The sequence below is a fragment of the Strongylocentrotus purpuratus genome, unplaced genomic scaffold (genome assembly GCF_000002235.5).
Source record: "Strongylocentrotus purpuratus isolate Spur 01 unplaced genomic scaffold, Spur_5.0 spur5_scaffold_7, whole genome shotgun sequence".
NCBI classification, from domain to species: Eukaryota; Metazoa; Echinodermata; class Echinoidea; order Camarodonta; family Strongylocentrotidae; genus Strongylocentrotus; species Strongylocentrotus purpuratus.
This window is the reverse complement of record NW_022145613.1, coordinates 14,364,314-14,380,599: the sequence shown is the minus strand read 5'-3', so window position 1 is coordinate 14,380,599 and position 16,286 is coordinate 14,364,314. Positions and strand designations below refer to the sequence as shown.

Here is a 16,286-nt window from a genome sequence, read left to right as displayed (position 1 = left end):
GCAGATAGATGAGAAAAATGGTCATTGGAAGGGTGAATTAAAATATTGTACAGAATAAGAAAATACTGATTTCTTTATCAAAATAAATTTAGAATATAACTACATTAATTGCCAACTCTATGGTTTCCTTTACAAGCTACTCTTCATTTGTACTAAAGATTTCATCAAATTTTCTTTTTTCTCAACAAAAATTGTATTTTGCAAACCTGTACCATAATTATATCATTGTAAGCATGTTCCTTTCAATCCTTTAGGAAGTTTATATTGTATGATCAAAACTAAGAATTTTGATATGTTGAACATTTTCCAGACAAGAGAAAATCGAAAGGTGCTCGAAGAGGGAATGATGGGCCTGCCAATTTGAAAAAAGATGGTCAAAATTTGAACATTTCATATTTCCCAACATATATTTATCAACTTTCAATAACCCATTTCTCTAATTGATGTCATGGTTGTGGTGGATTTCCCAATTATATCAAGAGAAAAGGAAAAGTAGGCCGACAATTACCTACAGACAATACAACTAAATAATTCTGCTGAATATAATAATATGGTTATTTATATAGCCCCAGTATGCGTCAGGTTCTGACGCTCATGGCGCTTCACACATATTACCCTGGTCGCAGCCGAGCTGCCATAGTAACTAGCGCTCAAGCATATCAGGTACCCATTTACACCTGGGTGGAGAGTGGCAAATGTAGATTAATGTCTTGCCAAAGGACATTAGTGCCGCGGCAGGACTTGAACCCTGTACCTTGTGATCTGCAGTCGGGTGACTTATCCACTAGTCCACAACACCTCTACCACAACACCTATGCTACTGATACATCTACATGTATCACTCCATTCCCGCTGCTTCCTCCCCACCCTCTTCATCGGCGCCCTCATTGCCTCCGATGTGAAAGTCTTCAAGCATCTCCTGGAGACTGATCTGTGGAGCAGCATCCTCGTCACTGCTCTCCACTGCGATGTTCTTGCTTCGATCTGCAACAGATTTAAATAGACTTCAATTAACCCATAGTATTTTCCAAAGGTCTACATGAATTAGCCTTTCCAACTCAAATTGGCAACGATTATTCATATTTTTCACTCTTTTACATTTCAGAAAAATAAAAAATGCAATTCAGAATTTTCCAAAGGTCTATAAATTAATCTGTTGTTCCTCCTCAACTTGGCAATGATTATTTATATTTTCCACATTTTACATTTCAGAAAAATAAAAAATGCATATTAAATGAAACAGTGTGAATGAATACTAACAAAAAACATCAACAAGCAACTGCCAATTTTCTAAAGGTCTGTAAATGAATCAGTTGTTCCTCCTCAAATTGGCGATGATTAAATATTTTCCACTCTTTCATAGTGCAGAAAAATAAAAATGCTTACGAAATGAAACAAAGTGAATGAATACTAACAAATAAACATCAACAAGCAGTTGCCAATTTTGATTTACCAAGTTGATATAAATGAATCAGTTGTTCCTCCTCAAATTGGCAATGATTAATACAATTTTTCACTCTTTTGTGGTTCAGAAAAATGAAAATGCATATTAACTGAGAGGGTGTGAATGAAACACTAACAAAAAAACATCATCAATCAAGCAATTGCCAATGTTTCTACAAAAAAAAAATAGTGATTATGAATTTTACTCTACCTTGCCAATTTAAAGGGCTTCAGTGATTGTTTTGGCCAGGTTTACTATTTAATTTTGATTTATGCACGTTTCTCTCCCTCTAACCCCTGGTTGCCAACCACTTCATGCAGCTGCTATGAATAATGGATGGGTTCACCGAGCATACATTATTTGTTGCTATGTCAGGCAAAGCCTTTTGGTTCTCAAGAGAGAAAAGACATCATTAAAAAGGTATATTATCTGATGCCATGGTAGACCCTACCCCCATCTAATTGGTAAAATGTTGGTATATGGGGCAACTGACAAATACTGAATTTCTTTTCATGAGATAAATGTATTTGTATCATTTCGAATAATAAAGAAACCTTCATGGAAAGCCCCGCATATAACCTTTGTAAATATAGTTCAAATTTACTGTTACCTTGTATACTTTGATTTTTATATTGGGAAATAAAATAAATTGAATTGAATTGAATTGAATTGATTTTGTTGTTTCCTTTTATTCATTCCGCTGCTCCATGCGAAAAAAGATAAATAGGTAAAAATTCATGGGTTTCTTACCAACATAAATGTTGATGTTTTTCCTGTAATCGCCATCCTCCTCCAAGTCTTCAAGGAAGCCCATGTAGTCCCTTTCGGCGGCGTTCTCATGCAGGGCGACCTCTTTGGTCATCGTCTTCAGCTTCCAGTTGCGCTTGCGATGTCGACGACTACGGTCACCAAAGTATTTCTTGACTATGACCACGTCTGGAAGAGTCTCAGCTTTCATCTGCAAGATAAGAAAATGAGTTCAATAAAAAGAGGTTTTTGGGGAGGTCCTATAGTCTAGTGTGGAGGAAGATGTGTATGCATGCAAGCTTGTATAATAGCTCGTTATTTAAAAAAAAAATAATAATAATTTATTCAAACATATTTATTCAGGATGAAATGATCGGTTGTGACGCACCGTTCTACATCTTGGTCCTGTTTAAAGCCCCACTGTACTACTTAGAGCTACTTGCGCCCTCTATATAGCAAACAATGCCTAATCGGTGCATGTTGGTCCCCCATGATCCTCTTTTTCTTATGTTAATTGAGAGCTGATTTGATGAAATAACCACCTGTCAGTGACCTTGCAGGGAGGTCTCATCCCCCTGGCCAAACTAGTACAGACGCCCTTTAAATAACCTGAGCATATCAACAAAATGGTAAACTTAATACAGTTCTAATAAGAAAAACAAGAGGAATCGGCAACACACAAAGACCATTATTTCAAATAAATGGTTTAGAAATGGTCTTTTCACATCTAAGGATCTAGGAGTTTCCTTGTATTAAAAAAGATGCATGCATTACAGGATCTATCCACTCTTGTTGAGGCTGTTCATGCACCTATCATCCTTGACCTGAAGACTTTGTACAATAAATGTATAGAGCATCGATTCAAGATCGTATAATAGGTTGTATAAAGACCTCGGTCGCATGCATTTTTGTAATAACAACATGAAGAAGAAAACAATGTCGCTACCTGAAGTTTTCATTACAGTGGTCCGGTTACATGGAATAGGTTACATTGTGAATTACGATTTAGTATGTCAGTTGAAGTATTTAAGAAACATCTCAAAACACACCTATTTACATTGTGATTAACTGCATTACATTTTTTATCATATTTTTGTTGAGTTTTAATTCATTGATTTATTTGTTTTGTAAAGCACTTTGATCAGTTCTAAATACGATATAGCGCTATAAAAAAAAACAATTTATTATCATTATTACCTGTTCTAGAGCTTTGTTGTTGACGTTAGAATTGACCAGATCAAGACCCTTGACGGTGTCTCCTGCAGAGAGTAGATGGCCGAGGAAGGTCCGACAGTGATACTGAGTGTCCACCACGCCCATGTCTTGGCTTCGCATCAACCAGACATCTGCTAGGAGATGCTAGAGAGATCATATAGATGGAAGGATAGTCAATTCATAGTACTCTGTAAATGTTAATAGGTGTTTACAATTTTTAAAGGTGTCAAACAGAATTTCATAAGTGTGGAGTGCATCAGTTCAATGAGAAAATACACAGCTATGATCATTATGCTAAGAGATTTGTTTGTGTCTATATGATTTTTTTTGTATGCATCACTAGTAGTATGTCTTCTAGTGACATCATCATCGTCATCTTCATTATTGTTTTCATTATCATAAAAAAATCACTAACATCATCATTACCATCACCATCATCATCATTAACATCACCATCATCATCATCATCATCATCATCATCATCATCATCATCATCATCATCATCATCGTCAACATCATCATCACCATCACCACCACCACCATCACCAACACCATCATCATCACCATCAATGATCATCATCATCACCAACACCAAAACCACCACAACCACCACCAACATTATTAACACCACCACCACCACCCTCACCACCACCACCAACAGCAACACCATCACCATATCATCATCCACACCACAAACAACAACAACACCACCACCACCACCACCACCACCACCACCACCACCACCACCATTACCATTATCATTACCATCATCATATCCACACCACCACCAACATTATTAACACCACCACCACCACTGCCACCACTACCATCCTCACCTTCTTTGACTTGGCTCCTCCTCCTTTCACGTGCTTCACATCACTATCAGCTACCCTCTCAACCTGAAGGACGGTATACTCTGTCAGCTGATGAGGGTCACATAACGAGCTGAACGGATTGCGCCAAAAGGTTGTTGCATTCAGCTCCACAACTATGGAAAAACACAATTGTGTTTAACTCTTCCGCTTTTTCAAACTTCATAACATTTTTGTAACTGAGAATAATGAAACAATTGTATAACTTGGTGGAAACAGCATTTACATTGAATGTGTGTACAATTCTCGCCCACATATAGAAAGACTACATTTACTGTTTCCCTTGAAAATGGTTTATCATTGAAACCTATACATAAAGACCACTTTTATTGTCTCCCTTATGCGGCCATCATACATGTTTCACTGTACCATGAGCTCTTTTCAAGATGACGGTAAAATTATAGATCATTGGTAACAGACATAGTGACTATTTCCTTTGGGCTGCCCGCCCCCGCCCGAAAATAGTGACATGCCATTAACCTTAGAGAAGCCATAATTTCAACCGGAGCCTCTATCAGTGCATGATATATTTGATTCATATATATAGTCAAATTTGCTTTAGTGACCACTTGTCGACAAAGACCACATTTTTTGTTTCCCTTGAAACCATGTACTAAAGGAACCTGTACATAAAGACCACCTGCCTATAAAGACCACTTTTCTTGTCTCCCTTGGGTGGTCTTTATAGACAGGTTTCACTGTATTGCTTACTCTGCAGTGTATTAGGATCAATCAACTGCACCGTGCTACACACTCTGATACACACACAGATCTGTCCAATGTTTCCTAGAGAGGCTGCCAGCTTCTTGGGGAGACACACAACATTGTCCTGAAACATACAATAACAAAATGAAATAGATCATCCAGTATAATTATATACAATGTACAAGTAATCTCAATCAGTCAGTTGCGATTATTTCAATTAGAAATGGAGGCAGACTCAAAATGGAGAAGACTTAAAATGAGGGAGAATGAACTGATCGTAAAACATTTGTTTTGTTATTATATTATTTTACAAAAATCTTTCAAATAATCAGAGTGGTTGAGATAGATACCAAACTAAAGACAAAGCTGAGGTCCTTTTTAGGGGACATTTTTTATATGATACTCTTCCACACTTTTAAACAAAAACTCTTACCTTACAAATGGGTACAATCTCCACAGAGTATGTGTATTTGTAACTGTAGGTGTTGTTGTGGATGTCATGGGAGATCAGCTGTTGGGACAGTTTGTACCTGGCAATAAAAAATCACAATCGAACGATTAAACATCATTTCTTCATGTACCGGTATATCATAACTCTAAACATAATAATACGATGAATACGACTGCGTCAAAAGTATGCCTAGATGTATGTTTATTGATCAACAACCCAAAGACATAATGCCTCCAGCACCATCTCCGGTCGCACGGGCATTAAAGGGATCCGGTAACTTTTTCTTAGATCCTTTAAAAAAATCCTTGATTTAGCTCATTATAAACCTTTAGGTCAGTAAGGAACCCCATGACTTTTACAAGCTGATCGCCTGTCTGATTATCAAGATATTTATGATTGAAAATCAAAATCAAAATCAAATTTTGTGTTTGCCAAACGGTTTTTATAACACTACAGTGTCAGTCTATTGGGGAAAATGAGTATGGTAAAACTGGTCACTTAAAAGTTTAAACTTTTTTGAGGCACTTCTTGATCATTTTGAAGTGCAATTGTTTTAGGGCTTCAATATGACACCATATCACAGACACTGATAACACGTAGAGCCGTGCATCTCAGATTTAACATTGTTAAACGATCCCTTTAAAATAAAACTCCTATAGAACTTACTTGCATGGGACAACAGACATAAGGAAGTCCACCATCTTCCTGGCTCCATTAGACTGGTCCTTAGAGGCGTAGTAGAAATCAATGCCTTCATCATGCTGCTTGACGTTCAGACAGTTCACATGGAGATTGTGCTTGAGGATCAACTGCTCCAGGTAATAGAACGTCTTCTTGTGGGCCGTCTGAAGAAAAACAAAGTTCAAGATAAGCAATTGCAATTTGTGGGATTATTGGTCTGCAAGGAGAGACAGTTTAATACAATTCCTAAAGCTTTGAGCAGAGCTCTGTCATTCTCTGGCTTTGTCAAATAAGAGTCAGAAGCAGCTTAACCCTATATAGCCCGGTGGGGGGGGGGGGGGGGGCTATATTAGCCCCCCCCCTCTACACTTTTCGCGATAATTTTTTTACGCAACAAAATCTTGCGCTGAAATTTTATGACTTTTTCCCCTCGAGTCTTGCACAAATTTTGAAACAATTTTTTGGAAAATCGGACCTTCCATTACAAAGTCAAATGACCTTTTGTCTTTGCATGTCAGCCTGAAAATCGCCCATTTTCTTGAATTGTGTACGCAACATGGAAATATCATTTGTCCACAAAAGATATAAAACATTGAATTTTTAGTCTTGTTTATAGTTCAGGTGTTTGTTTTGTGGGTCAAAATGGTTGAATTATATTAAGAAATGAAAATAAACAACAAAAACAATAAAATACATAAAATAAAAAACAAAGAAATAAATCCTTGGCTTCCAATGATGGCAATCTTGACACATCTAGCCCTGGCCAACACACCCAACTATGAAACACCAGTAGAAAACAAAGAATGCTCACCTTTTGTCTGACCTGTACCACGGCTCTCCAGTAGTCCTTGGCTTCCACACGATGGCAGTCAGTACACATCTGACCCTGGACGACAAAGTCGACTATGAAGACCTGCTGCAGAACAGTTCCGCTCTGGACCTCCTTCTGTATGGTCAGTTTGACCTTTAACCTCTTGGAATGGGGCTCGGTCCACACGAACCCTGCATCGATGAGTCTCACCTACAGATCACAAAAAATAACAAAAAGCATTAAATTGTGACAAACTGACATTTATTTGCGAAGAAATAGCCCCACTCTTGACCTCTTTCTTAACGCTCTTTCAGAAATGGCGTGACAAACAGCCGCAACAAAAAAGCCACTTTTTAAGGTGTAAACGAATGGCAAATGTGAATGAAAAAGTTCTTGCACATATTCACTGAGCTCTGTGTTATTAGATACAGAAACGTGAAGTTTTTTATATTTTACATCATCATTTTATTTAACATACATAAGTTTTCCTGCAACCTATCTGAATGTTATAGGCTTTAGAGTAGGGATAAATCCACATGAACCCTACATCGATTTGCATCAGTCTTACCTACATATTACAAAAACAAATTACCGGTAATCAATTACATGACATCTGGAAGGACTAGAGATAAGACTTTGGAGATACGGATAGTCATGAAATCAACTTCAAATGCCTCATTTCTCTTCCTACACGATCTATTTGTGTATATCTCACCCTTGTTATATGAAATATAGAATTCTTGCTTACCTTAGCGAGTCCTTTGAGTTTCTTGAGACAGAGAGCAAGTAACTCCCTGGATTCTAGTGTACATGTAATCCACTGGGCTGGAGGCTGTAGATACCTGAAAGATACATTCATCAACATTAAAGGGTAATCCAACCCAAATAGACAACTACTCTAAATGAAAGCAGAAAAATCAGAGAAGCAAACTGAAAAAAGTTTCAATTAAATCTGACTAAATATAAGAAAGTTATGAATTGTTGAAAGTTGTAATCACCACCGGTATACGTATGGGCACTTCAAATTGGCTGAGGCCGTAATGTCAATGTGATGTAGTCTCGGACTACTTTCCTATCTGTTCCAACATATAAAATGACTAAAAAATGGGTAAGGAGGGTCTACTCTTTTTAGAGTACCTAAAATAATATGCTATCTATAACATATTTTTAGTAGTGCCCCAAGGGAGAGAGAACTTACAAGGAAAACAGAAATTAGTGATATCTTTTACATGGCAAATGGGAGAGTTATCCATGTGTGTATGGATACGTGTGTAGAGTTTTCTTGGTCCCTAACTGCACGTCGTCTTTCATTTTGCCTACCTGAGGCAATTTTTCAATAGATTCAATGACACACCGCAGGTCATTGGCAAGATCGGTTGATTGCTGGCATTCAGCACTTGGTTAGGGTAAGTCTTTTTTTAAATATTAGATTTGGGGTTAGAGGATTAGGATCATCTTTTAGGAAATAGGTTTGTGATATAACTATGATCATGATGATCTTGCAAGTATCTCAGATTTAATTAGTTTTCTTTTTCTTTCATAAAGGTACTGTTAATTTTTTATGCGATTAATTAATCATAATTTTCCATTTTCAGTTAAAGGAAATATGTAATTCCTTGATATGAAATTATGGATCATAAAAATGGCACTGTATTTTTACCTCTCACATGCTTTGCAGAAGTAGACGGCCGCCTGCTTGGGAATGCCTTCTGTGATGTCAACTTGGGTTCGCAGACAAGCCACGCACATGTTGGCTGGGTTGGGCTGAATAGGGGTCCCACATTGGCAACACAATCTGTGTAATTATGAGGGATAGACAATGAAAACCATGCATTTATTCAAAAAGAGATAATTTATTAACAGCATCATGGTCAGACTGTGTTGGTTTGTGGCTGAAGAAACTTTCTGTGTAGCATGTATACATGCCATCCCAGAGCATCACGTGAATAGATCTATGCATAATTTTTAGTATTTATATGCATGATCATTTTCAAATTACAATCGATACTTGGTGATTTGATCACGATCAGTACCACACTAGGTCTATTTGAGGGTTCCTTGCCCATCAATCAAACACAGTTTAAACATAGTATTTGATGAAAAAAAAATGCAGTGCGTTAATCTTCATTTCATGAAGCCTGCACTTTCAAGGAAGAAGAAGAAGAAGAAAAGTGCATCCGATCCAACTGCCAATTACGACATGGGTTCGATTACGCAGTAAATTCAACAATAACAAGGGACGATGTTAGGTTTGTTTACCTGCCTCTTCACGCAGGGATATGGGTGCCAATTAAGGCTAAAAAACATATTTCATATTTTCACCCAGCCCTTAAGGCTAAACATAACCACTGTGGTGAGCTAAAAACTTTTTTTTTTTAATGAAAATCTGATTAAAAATTAAATGTCAAAATATCTGGACAAAATGTCATACAAAAATGATTTTAAACTTTCACCTTTGCAATTTATACACGTAAGTCTGATGTGAATTTCTTATTTTCAAGTTATCTGGTAATATCACTCGAAATTTACTAACAATAATACAAAGTATAATTTAATCTTTTACACACCAAGTAGATCTATGAACAAAACAAAATTCACAGCACATGGGACCAAAGCCAAGGAAATAACAATTCATGACATGTGGCATTGCCCATCGCAATGTCAACGAGTGCAGTACATTCAACTAGATTAAAACAATACTTACATCATACCCTGTGTTGAATCTTGAGGTTCCATGTACTCCATGTTGAGCCACTTGAGGTTATCTGTCGCAATGAAACAAAAAGTCCTATTTTTTTAAAGGGCTGATCACTCACTCACAACTCGTCAATTGCCATTGATTGCGCAATCAATAAAAGATCATGCATGCATGGCGCACACGTATTCATGTGCTATGGCTCCCTCTAGCGCCTGCCATGCCATGATACCCAGAAAAAGTTTGGGTATATCCTGCTTTGAATTTCTAAATAAATGAACACAGATGTTGATCAAAACCAATAAATCACAGCAGGAGTTGTGTATTTTCTCTAAATGGTAAAATATGAAGAAAGCAGCCAATATTTTGTTAAAGATTCTTGTTATTTTAATGGCAATTAATATCACTCCCCATCACTCCTTGAGTATTATGATATCCCCCTTCTCAGACACATTTGTTTTTTCTTCTGAAATGGGGAAATATAACCTGTACGTACTTATCATCAAGTTTTCAAGCTTTATAGTAATAATATGATTTTTAATTTCTGATTCTGAACATCACAAGTCTCTTCAATACGATTTTCAATTTGCATCTCTCCGTCTATACAATCTCTCTCTCTCTCTCTCTCTCTCTCTCTATCTCCCTCTTTATCACTTTCCTTTTCTCTCCTTTCCCCTCTTCCCTCCTCAGCTCTCTCCTTCTCTCACTCTTCAGACAAACTTGGCTTTGTAAATTATAAAAACACAAATTTAAACTGAACTTGCAATTTATATTTACTGACATTTAATTTTAATATTTATCAAACTTTTATCAAAATCATTGGTAGACATGAAATATGTTCTGAACTCATTAAAAATCTCACTAAATCCTACATTAGTATGAAAAAAGTAGACAAATAAAAGCAATTCATTTTCTGGCAATGGCGATGGCGAATCCATAAAGAATGCCCTCAGAAGAGAGAAGTTCCCCTTCCCTAAACCCCAGTTTATTGTATCCTGAAAACCAGAACGTTATTAACTCATGTTCAACACAAAGTTAAAAGAGATGTCCTGTGGCACCTCTGTTGAAAAACGCTGGCACAGAAGATGATACCTTTCATAAGTACAAGATAAATTTCATATTTCTACATAGTGTAATAACAATAATGCATTTGACATGCTACCATTCATTGCAAATAAAACAACAACAAATAATTTGAATATATATAATGACCTTTTCACTTTATAAATCATTTATTAATGAAATTATGTCGCACATAATGAATATACTCTGTGAAACAACGATTACAAAATCATACAGAACATAAAATATTAATGTGTGAGAATTGTGAAGACAGGAAAGACTAGCTCACTCTTTGTATCACCACCTGATATTAACAAATATATTTTGTGCAGTTTTAGAGTTTTTCCAACTAATTTAATATGTGGCAAGGAAAATCATGGGCTTTTTACATGTAGAATCTGTTAATTGCATAAACCTGGAAAGGGTTAACAAAGAAATACGGTCACCAACTTTGTTGGAATAGCGCTTTGGTACAAGATCAAATTTCAAACAGGCATCATACATAACACAAACAATTGTGATTTTTGAGCCAAATGACTTGAATAAGATAAAACATTCCCTATTTAAAATTACTTTTAATGATGTTTTTTTTTTTTTAATGGACAATTTTTAAGCCAGGGCCCTGTCTTATAAAGAGTTGATATCGATCGCAACTTATTTGCGATTGATATCAATCGCAACTATGTACATAAGAGATAGGAGACTGCAAACTTGAGATTGATTGGAGGACTTACGATTGATTTGGATCAATCGTAACTCTTTGAATTGTCTAAACCAAGACATGATAACTTCAAGAGGTAGACAGAGTCCTCCCAAGTGTGATAGGCAACAAAACTAACATCGTTGGTCTAGTGATACCTTAGATGTATCGCTAGAATGACCACAAGGCCGACATGCCAGTATTGAAACCTGTGTCTATTTTTCAAAAGATCAGTGAGATTGACATTGTCGGTCTTATGGGCTGTCGGTCTAGTGGGCCGTCCCTCTCGCTCTCTTAGGATGTTGGTTTCGTGGGCTGTAACCCCCAATACAAGAGACAGTGTTCCCTCATATGATGATCACTCCCCCCTGTAAATGACTTTATCGACATTCTCACATTCATAGATAATATTTTGTCCCTTTTAAAATTCATTCAATAATTCATTTTGTTCGCTTATGTATGTACTTCAGTACTTAAACAATTTAATTCTCCACCAGATGACGACGAAATATAAAGAGTTCAATACTGATGATTGTTTTCTACTTGCTTATCAATTGATGCCATCAGAAATAGCATCTTTGTGGATTGCACTCCATTTATTACAGACCAAAATATAAGCCAAATGATCCCTTGATCAATATGACATTCTAGACATAAAAACATGATAATTTCATACAGTACTTTATCAAACATTTTGTTGTAAACATGGACAATTTTGTGTGACAATACTATTTGTGCATTGGTTAGAAAGCCTCTTCACATCTATTTCTTAGGGAAAGTGAAATTAAAAATCTGACAGTGCTGCAAAGAGTCACTCATCACCTTAGGCTTATGTATAATGATATTTCTAGCACTTTACATAGCATAAACCCTATGATCAGAAGCAAGTTTAACCTTTGCAACGAACATGGTCCATCCGGCAAAATCAGAAAGTGAGAACACACCCTCTCTACTACACACAAACTCATCACACAAATATGTCCATGTTTACATTACACCAGCAATCAATCAAAGCCGGTTCATTCCTTCTTGGTCTCTCTGTTGTTTAGCCAGGTGTAAATGTTGATACTGGACGCGAGGGATAGCCAGCCGAGAAGAGGAAGAAGGAGCATGGATGCAGTCCGATTGATGGGGTAGAACAGGGCCATGTTGACGCAAGTCATTCCAGAGTAGGCTAGGATGATGGTTACAGACTAAAAATAACAAAAAAACAAGATAGAGTTATTACAAAATTAATATTTTATAAAAACTGTTCTTTAAATTAAATCTTGTTAATGATAATACCATCTAGATCATAACTGCATATATCCCTGCTGATCAAATAAACTCATGTGAACTACTAGGGCTAAAAGCGGGATATTTTCAGGGGAATATCTGTGCTGTTACCAATGCAGACAAAATATTGTAATGGTGCATGAACTTTAATTGAAATACATTTATTGTTTTTGCATTTTGGACTGATCTAAATTTTTGTTTTAAATTTCCACGCAGATGTTATATCCTTCAAAGTGTACTGCAGAAAACCTTTATTTTTTTTCACAGAATTACTATTCTGTCACAGTGCATGTGTTCACAATGAATATAGGACAACTACCCTTTATGAAATTGTCCCCTGGACAACCAACTAACCTTTTGCCCTTAGATAACTACTCCAGGACAACAACTTTGCAGACAAATTTCCCCGTGGAAAGTCTAGACCTTGAGAAAAATGAATCCTCTCCTTTCTCCCACATCTAGGTGGAGTTCACCATGGGTTTATAGACCACTTATGTCATTTAATCAAATTTAATGCATAGATCTTTGTTAAAGACCGTCACCACTACTGGGCAAGAAGGGATTAGACCACACAGCGAGCCGTCGAGGTCACTGTGACAGGTGGCTATCTCATTAACTCAGCTCTCATTTAACATAAGAAAAAGAGGATCATGGGGGACCAACAGGCACCGATTGGGGAAGTTTTCTATATAGAGGTAGCAAGTAGCTACAAGTATGGCAGTGTGCCTTTAAGTGCCTCATTACTATTTCATTCATCTGTTACAATTGTATTTCAATAGTCAAAATAAGAATTGCATTTATTACGCGTTGTTAGGTAGGACAAGCGTTAATGTTTGTCCTACCTAGCAACATGTAATATATGCAATTTGCATTCTGACTATTGAAATGCAATTATTCATAACAGGTGATTTAAATCATTTGTTACATGGCACTTAAAAAATAGTTATGCATTAAATTTGATTACATAACAAATATGGTTTATTGTCCTCTGGGGATAATTTTCTAAGTAGCCTATGAGGACAGTAGTCGTCTAATGGTGAAAATCGAGGGGGTAGACACCCTGATAAGATTCAAAATGGCTCTTCAGAAAGACACGACACTCACATGCCCTTGCTATAATTAAACAGAAGGTCGGGTGATGACAATACAGGACAACACACATCACCTATCAAGTTCTTGCCTCTGCTCATAATATGATACCTCCCTAGAATGTGTGAGAATATCTTCTCACTCATCACTTCACCGACATATAAACCAATGAGTTCAGATCAGAATTTTAAAGGGAAGGTTGCAGTCAGTTTTCATGTGCAGTAGGTCATAATTCACCGACACCAGACATGGTGGAAATACAATTAATGGGTTTACAAGTCTCCACACAGCAACCCCATAGGCATATCAAGAAATACCTCCTAGTCTCTCTGAGAGGCTCAAACATTATTTTTATGTTTCCTAAAGATAAACATATATTTTGTAGTAGGCCATAAACACTCTTATTGCCATGGAAATGTAGATGATGTCCAAGATTATTACCCAAAATGTCCAAGATTATTACCCAAAATGACCAAACTACAACAGCAACAAATTTGAATTTCATGAAAGAATTTTGTAGCAAACTATGACAATCTTTAAAAACTTCAAAAGCCCCACCGCACTAATTTTTGTCATTTTTTATTGAAAAAAGCCTATGTGAAATGAGTCCCTGGTTGTACTTACCAATCCCATCTTATGTAATCCAAAGAACACTGGAGTCCAGGCCCAGTTTAGAGCTAGCGATGCCCCATAGGTAGCAAGTGGGACCATGGCATCACCTTCAAATCCACCTGCAGAGGCAGATGTAACAAAAAAGATACATGCATGATAATTTACATAATATTGTTAGAAATGATATACGTGGGGAAAATTTGATATTTCCTTGTCAGTATGCAGAATTCATCAGAATTTCTGAGAAAATCAGACTGAGAGCTACCGGTAAACACTTTTTTTCAGTTAGAGTGATAGAACAGACAAGGGTGAAAATCAATCTGAAAACAAACATTACATGTAAAAGGACACATTTTAATGTATTTTTTCTTCAAAATTCATCTGACAAGCAAAACAAAAAAAGACCCCAAACGAGTAGAAAAGGTGATGATTTTTTGATCACTTATACTCCAAAAGTCTGTGGCAAGCAAAAAGAACATAACATTAGTTACATTTTGAACTTGTTATATTTGAGTTATATATTCAATATCTACTGGTATTTAATAAAGAGCAAAATAGGTGAAGGGGGCAACATTAAATGATTTACACCTTCATAATCCCCAGGGAAACACATACTCCTTCCCCCTCCCCCTGGATTTTAAGTCATGAGAACAAGTAAAGTCAGATGAATTGTTGAAAAAATTAATTGCTTACCGCCATCTTTCCAGACGAGGTAGGAGGAGTACCCCATGGCCGCGTAGAGGGACGTCCAGACGGGGGCAAAGGCTTTCTTGGGTGGGGTCCACCAGGGCTTCTTCAGGGTGTCGTACCAGGCCATCTTTTCGGGACCCTGGGCCATGCTCGACGCAAAGCCCCCGAGGTTAGGGAGGAAGATGGCCCCGGCTATCTTCATGTAGTCAGACATGGTGCAGGTTGGCTGTCAGCAACTTTTGGATTAAAGGAAAATGAAATAATCAACTTGCATATTATTAGACTACCGGTATATCAATGATTGGCAACATCCACAAATATTAATTAATAAAAATATAAATTGTATTTGTTTTCCTCATTTGTTATGTAGCCATAAGCCATTTTTATGTACAATAACATGGCATACCGCCAGTTTTGCTCAACACCCACCAGGCATACACGGCTGAAAAATAGTCATAACAATAAGCAAGTTCGTAAATAGCTCTGGAACACATGACCCCAAAATAGACCTATCCACAGATCTTTTAAATGATGGATACGTCCCACATGTGCATTTTAGAATAATCACTGCCAAAGGGATGGAGGCGCTTCATGAATACCTTTTGTTTGCCTCTTTGAGAAGAATACTTCCACCTGCATGTGTACTATCAGATAGACTAAATGTAGTCTACTGAGTACTGTTAGATCTACTTAAATGAATACTGATGAGGCCTAGATCTAGGTCGACATAACTTTTATGAGCACGATCCAAGTATTCGTCCCAACGGTTTTACAATTTGGGTACGAATGACCTTTATCTGCCCATGCGCAAATCCTAATAACGAACTCGCTTATTAACATTAACATGGTCACAACCCCGCCCCCAATAATGCCAGGGCCAAAACATAACCATACAGCCATGTCCATACTAATGCAGTAATAGGCACAAAGGCTAAATTAGCCATGCCAAAGCACACAACCACCTTCATCATCATGTTCATCATCTCTGTTTGCTATCAAAAACAAAAACATTGAAAAAAATGATATGATATCTAAATTGGAGGACAATAATAACGGTACCGTATACAGTACCTTACGTTAGCTCAATTCGGTAATTAACTCACATAGTATTACAACAGAGACGTCCAGACACGCTAGCTCAGTCTCTTCCTCCGACCAAAATTATGTTACAAAACAAGGGCGCGCGCGCGCACGACGGGTCAGTACAGTCTTTGGTAAGGGTCAAATCGTGGCGCGC

The 16,286-nt window shown here is 37.0% G+C and overlaps 2 protein-coding genes across 4 annotated transcripts; both read right to left on the bottom strand.

Moving 5' to 3' along the window:
* Positions 1-174: 174 nt before the first annotated feature.
* LOC583639 (60S ribosomal export protein NMD3) lies at positions 175-9,794 on the bottom strand. The gene is made up of 11 exons (XM_783540.5): positions 9,631-9,794; positions 8,587-8,721; positions 7,675-7,768; positions 6,927-7,136; positions 6,101-6,279; positions 5,417-5,513; positions 4,990-5,107; positions 4,243-4,394; positions 3,389-3,550; positions 2,195-2,402; positions 175-984 (listed from the first exon to the last, which is right to left on the bottom strand). The coding sequence occupies exons 1-11, from the start codon at positions 9,669-9,671 to the stop codon at positions 839-841; spliced, it is 1,542 nt and encodes a 513-aa protein (XP_788633.2). The 5' UTR covers positions 9,672-9,794; the 3' UTR covers positions 175-838.
* A 2,040-nt stretch (positions 9,795-11,834) lies between these two features.
* LOC583617 (translocator protein) lies at positions 11,835-16,232 on the bottom strand. Of its 3 annotated transcripts, none has more exons than XM_030974367.1 (4): positions 16,153-16,232; positions 15,053-15,285; positions 14,372-14,478; positions 11,835-12,576 (listed from the first exon to the last, which is right to left on the bottom strand). In XM_030974367.1, exons 2-4 carry the CDS (start codon positions 15,261-15,263, stop codon positions 12,403-12,405), a joined length of 492 nt encoding a protein of 163 aa, XP_030830227.1. In that variant the 5' UTR covers positions 15,264-15,285; positions 16,153-16,232; the 3' UTR covers positions 11,835-12,402. The 3 variants fall into 3 exon arrangements, with proteins under 3 accessions (XP_030830227.1, XP_030830226.1, XP_030830228.1); XM_030974366.1 differs by having other exon boundaries at positions 16,121-16,217; XM_030974368.1 differs by having other exon boundaries at positions 16,126-16,209.
* Between the last annotated feature and the right edge of the window lie 54 nt (positions 16,233-16,286).

What these genes read in the sequence shown, in the direction of transcription:
- LOC583639 (XM_783540.5), bottom strand. Translation starts at nt 9,671, where the DNA reads ATGGAGTACATGGAACCTCAAGATTCAACACAGGGTATGAT. An exon ending in TGGTACAGGTCAGACAAAAG is followed by an intron (nt 6,280 to 6,926) that starts GTGAGCATTCTT and finishes GTTTTTCTTCAG; the next exon opens with ACGGCCCACAAGAAGACGTT. An exon ending in AAACATCAACATTTATGTTG is followed by an intron (nt 985 to 2,194) that starts GTAAGAAACCCA and finishes AATCTGTTGCAG; the next exon opens with ATCGAAGCAAGAACATCGCA.
- LOC583617 (XM_030974367.1), bottom strand. Translation starts at nt 15,263, where the DNA reads ATGTCTGACTACATGAAGATAGCCGGGGCCATCTTCCTCCCTAACCTC. An exon ending in CCTCGTCTGGAAAGATGGCG is followed by an intron (nt 14,479 to 15,052) that starts GTAAGCAATTAA and finishes CTGCCTCTGCAG; the next exon opens with GTGGATTTGAAGGTGATGCC. An exon ending in GATTACATAAGATGGGATTG is followed by an intron (nt 12,577 to 14,371) that starts GTAAGTACAACC and finishes TGTTATTTTTAG; the next exon opens with TCTGTAACCATCATCCTAGC.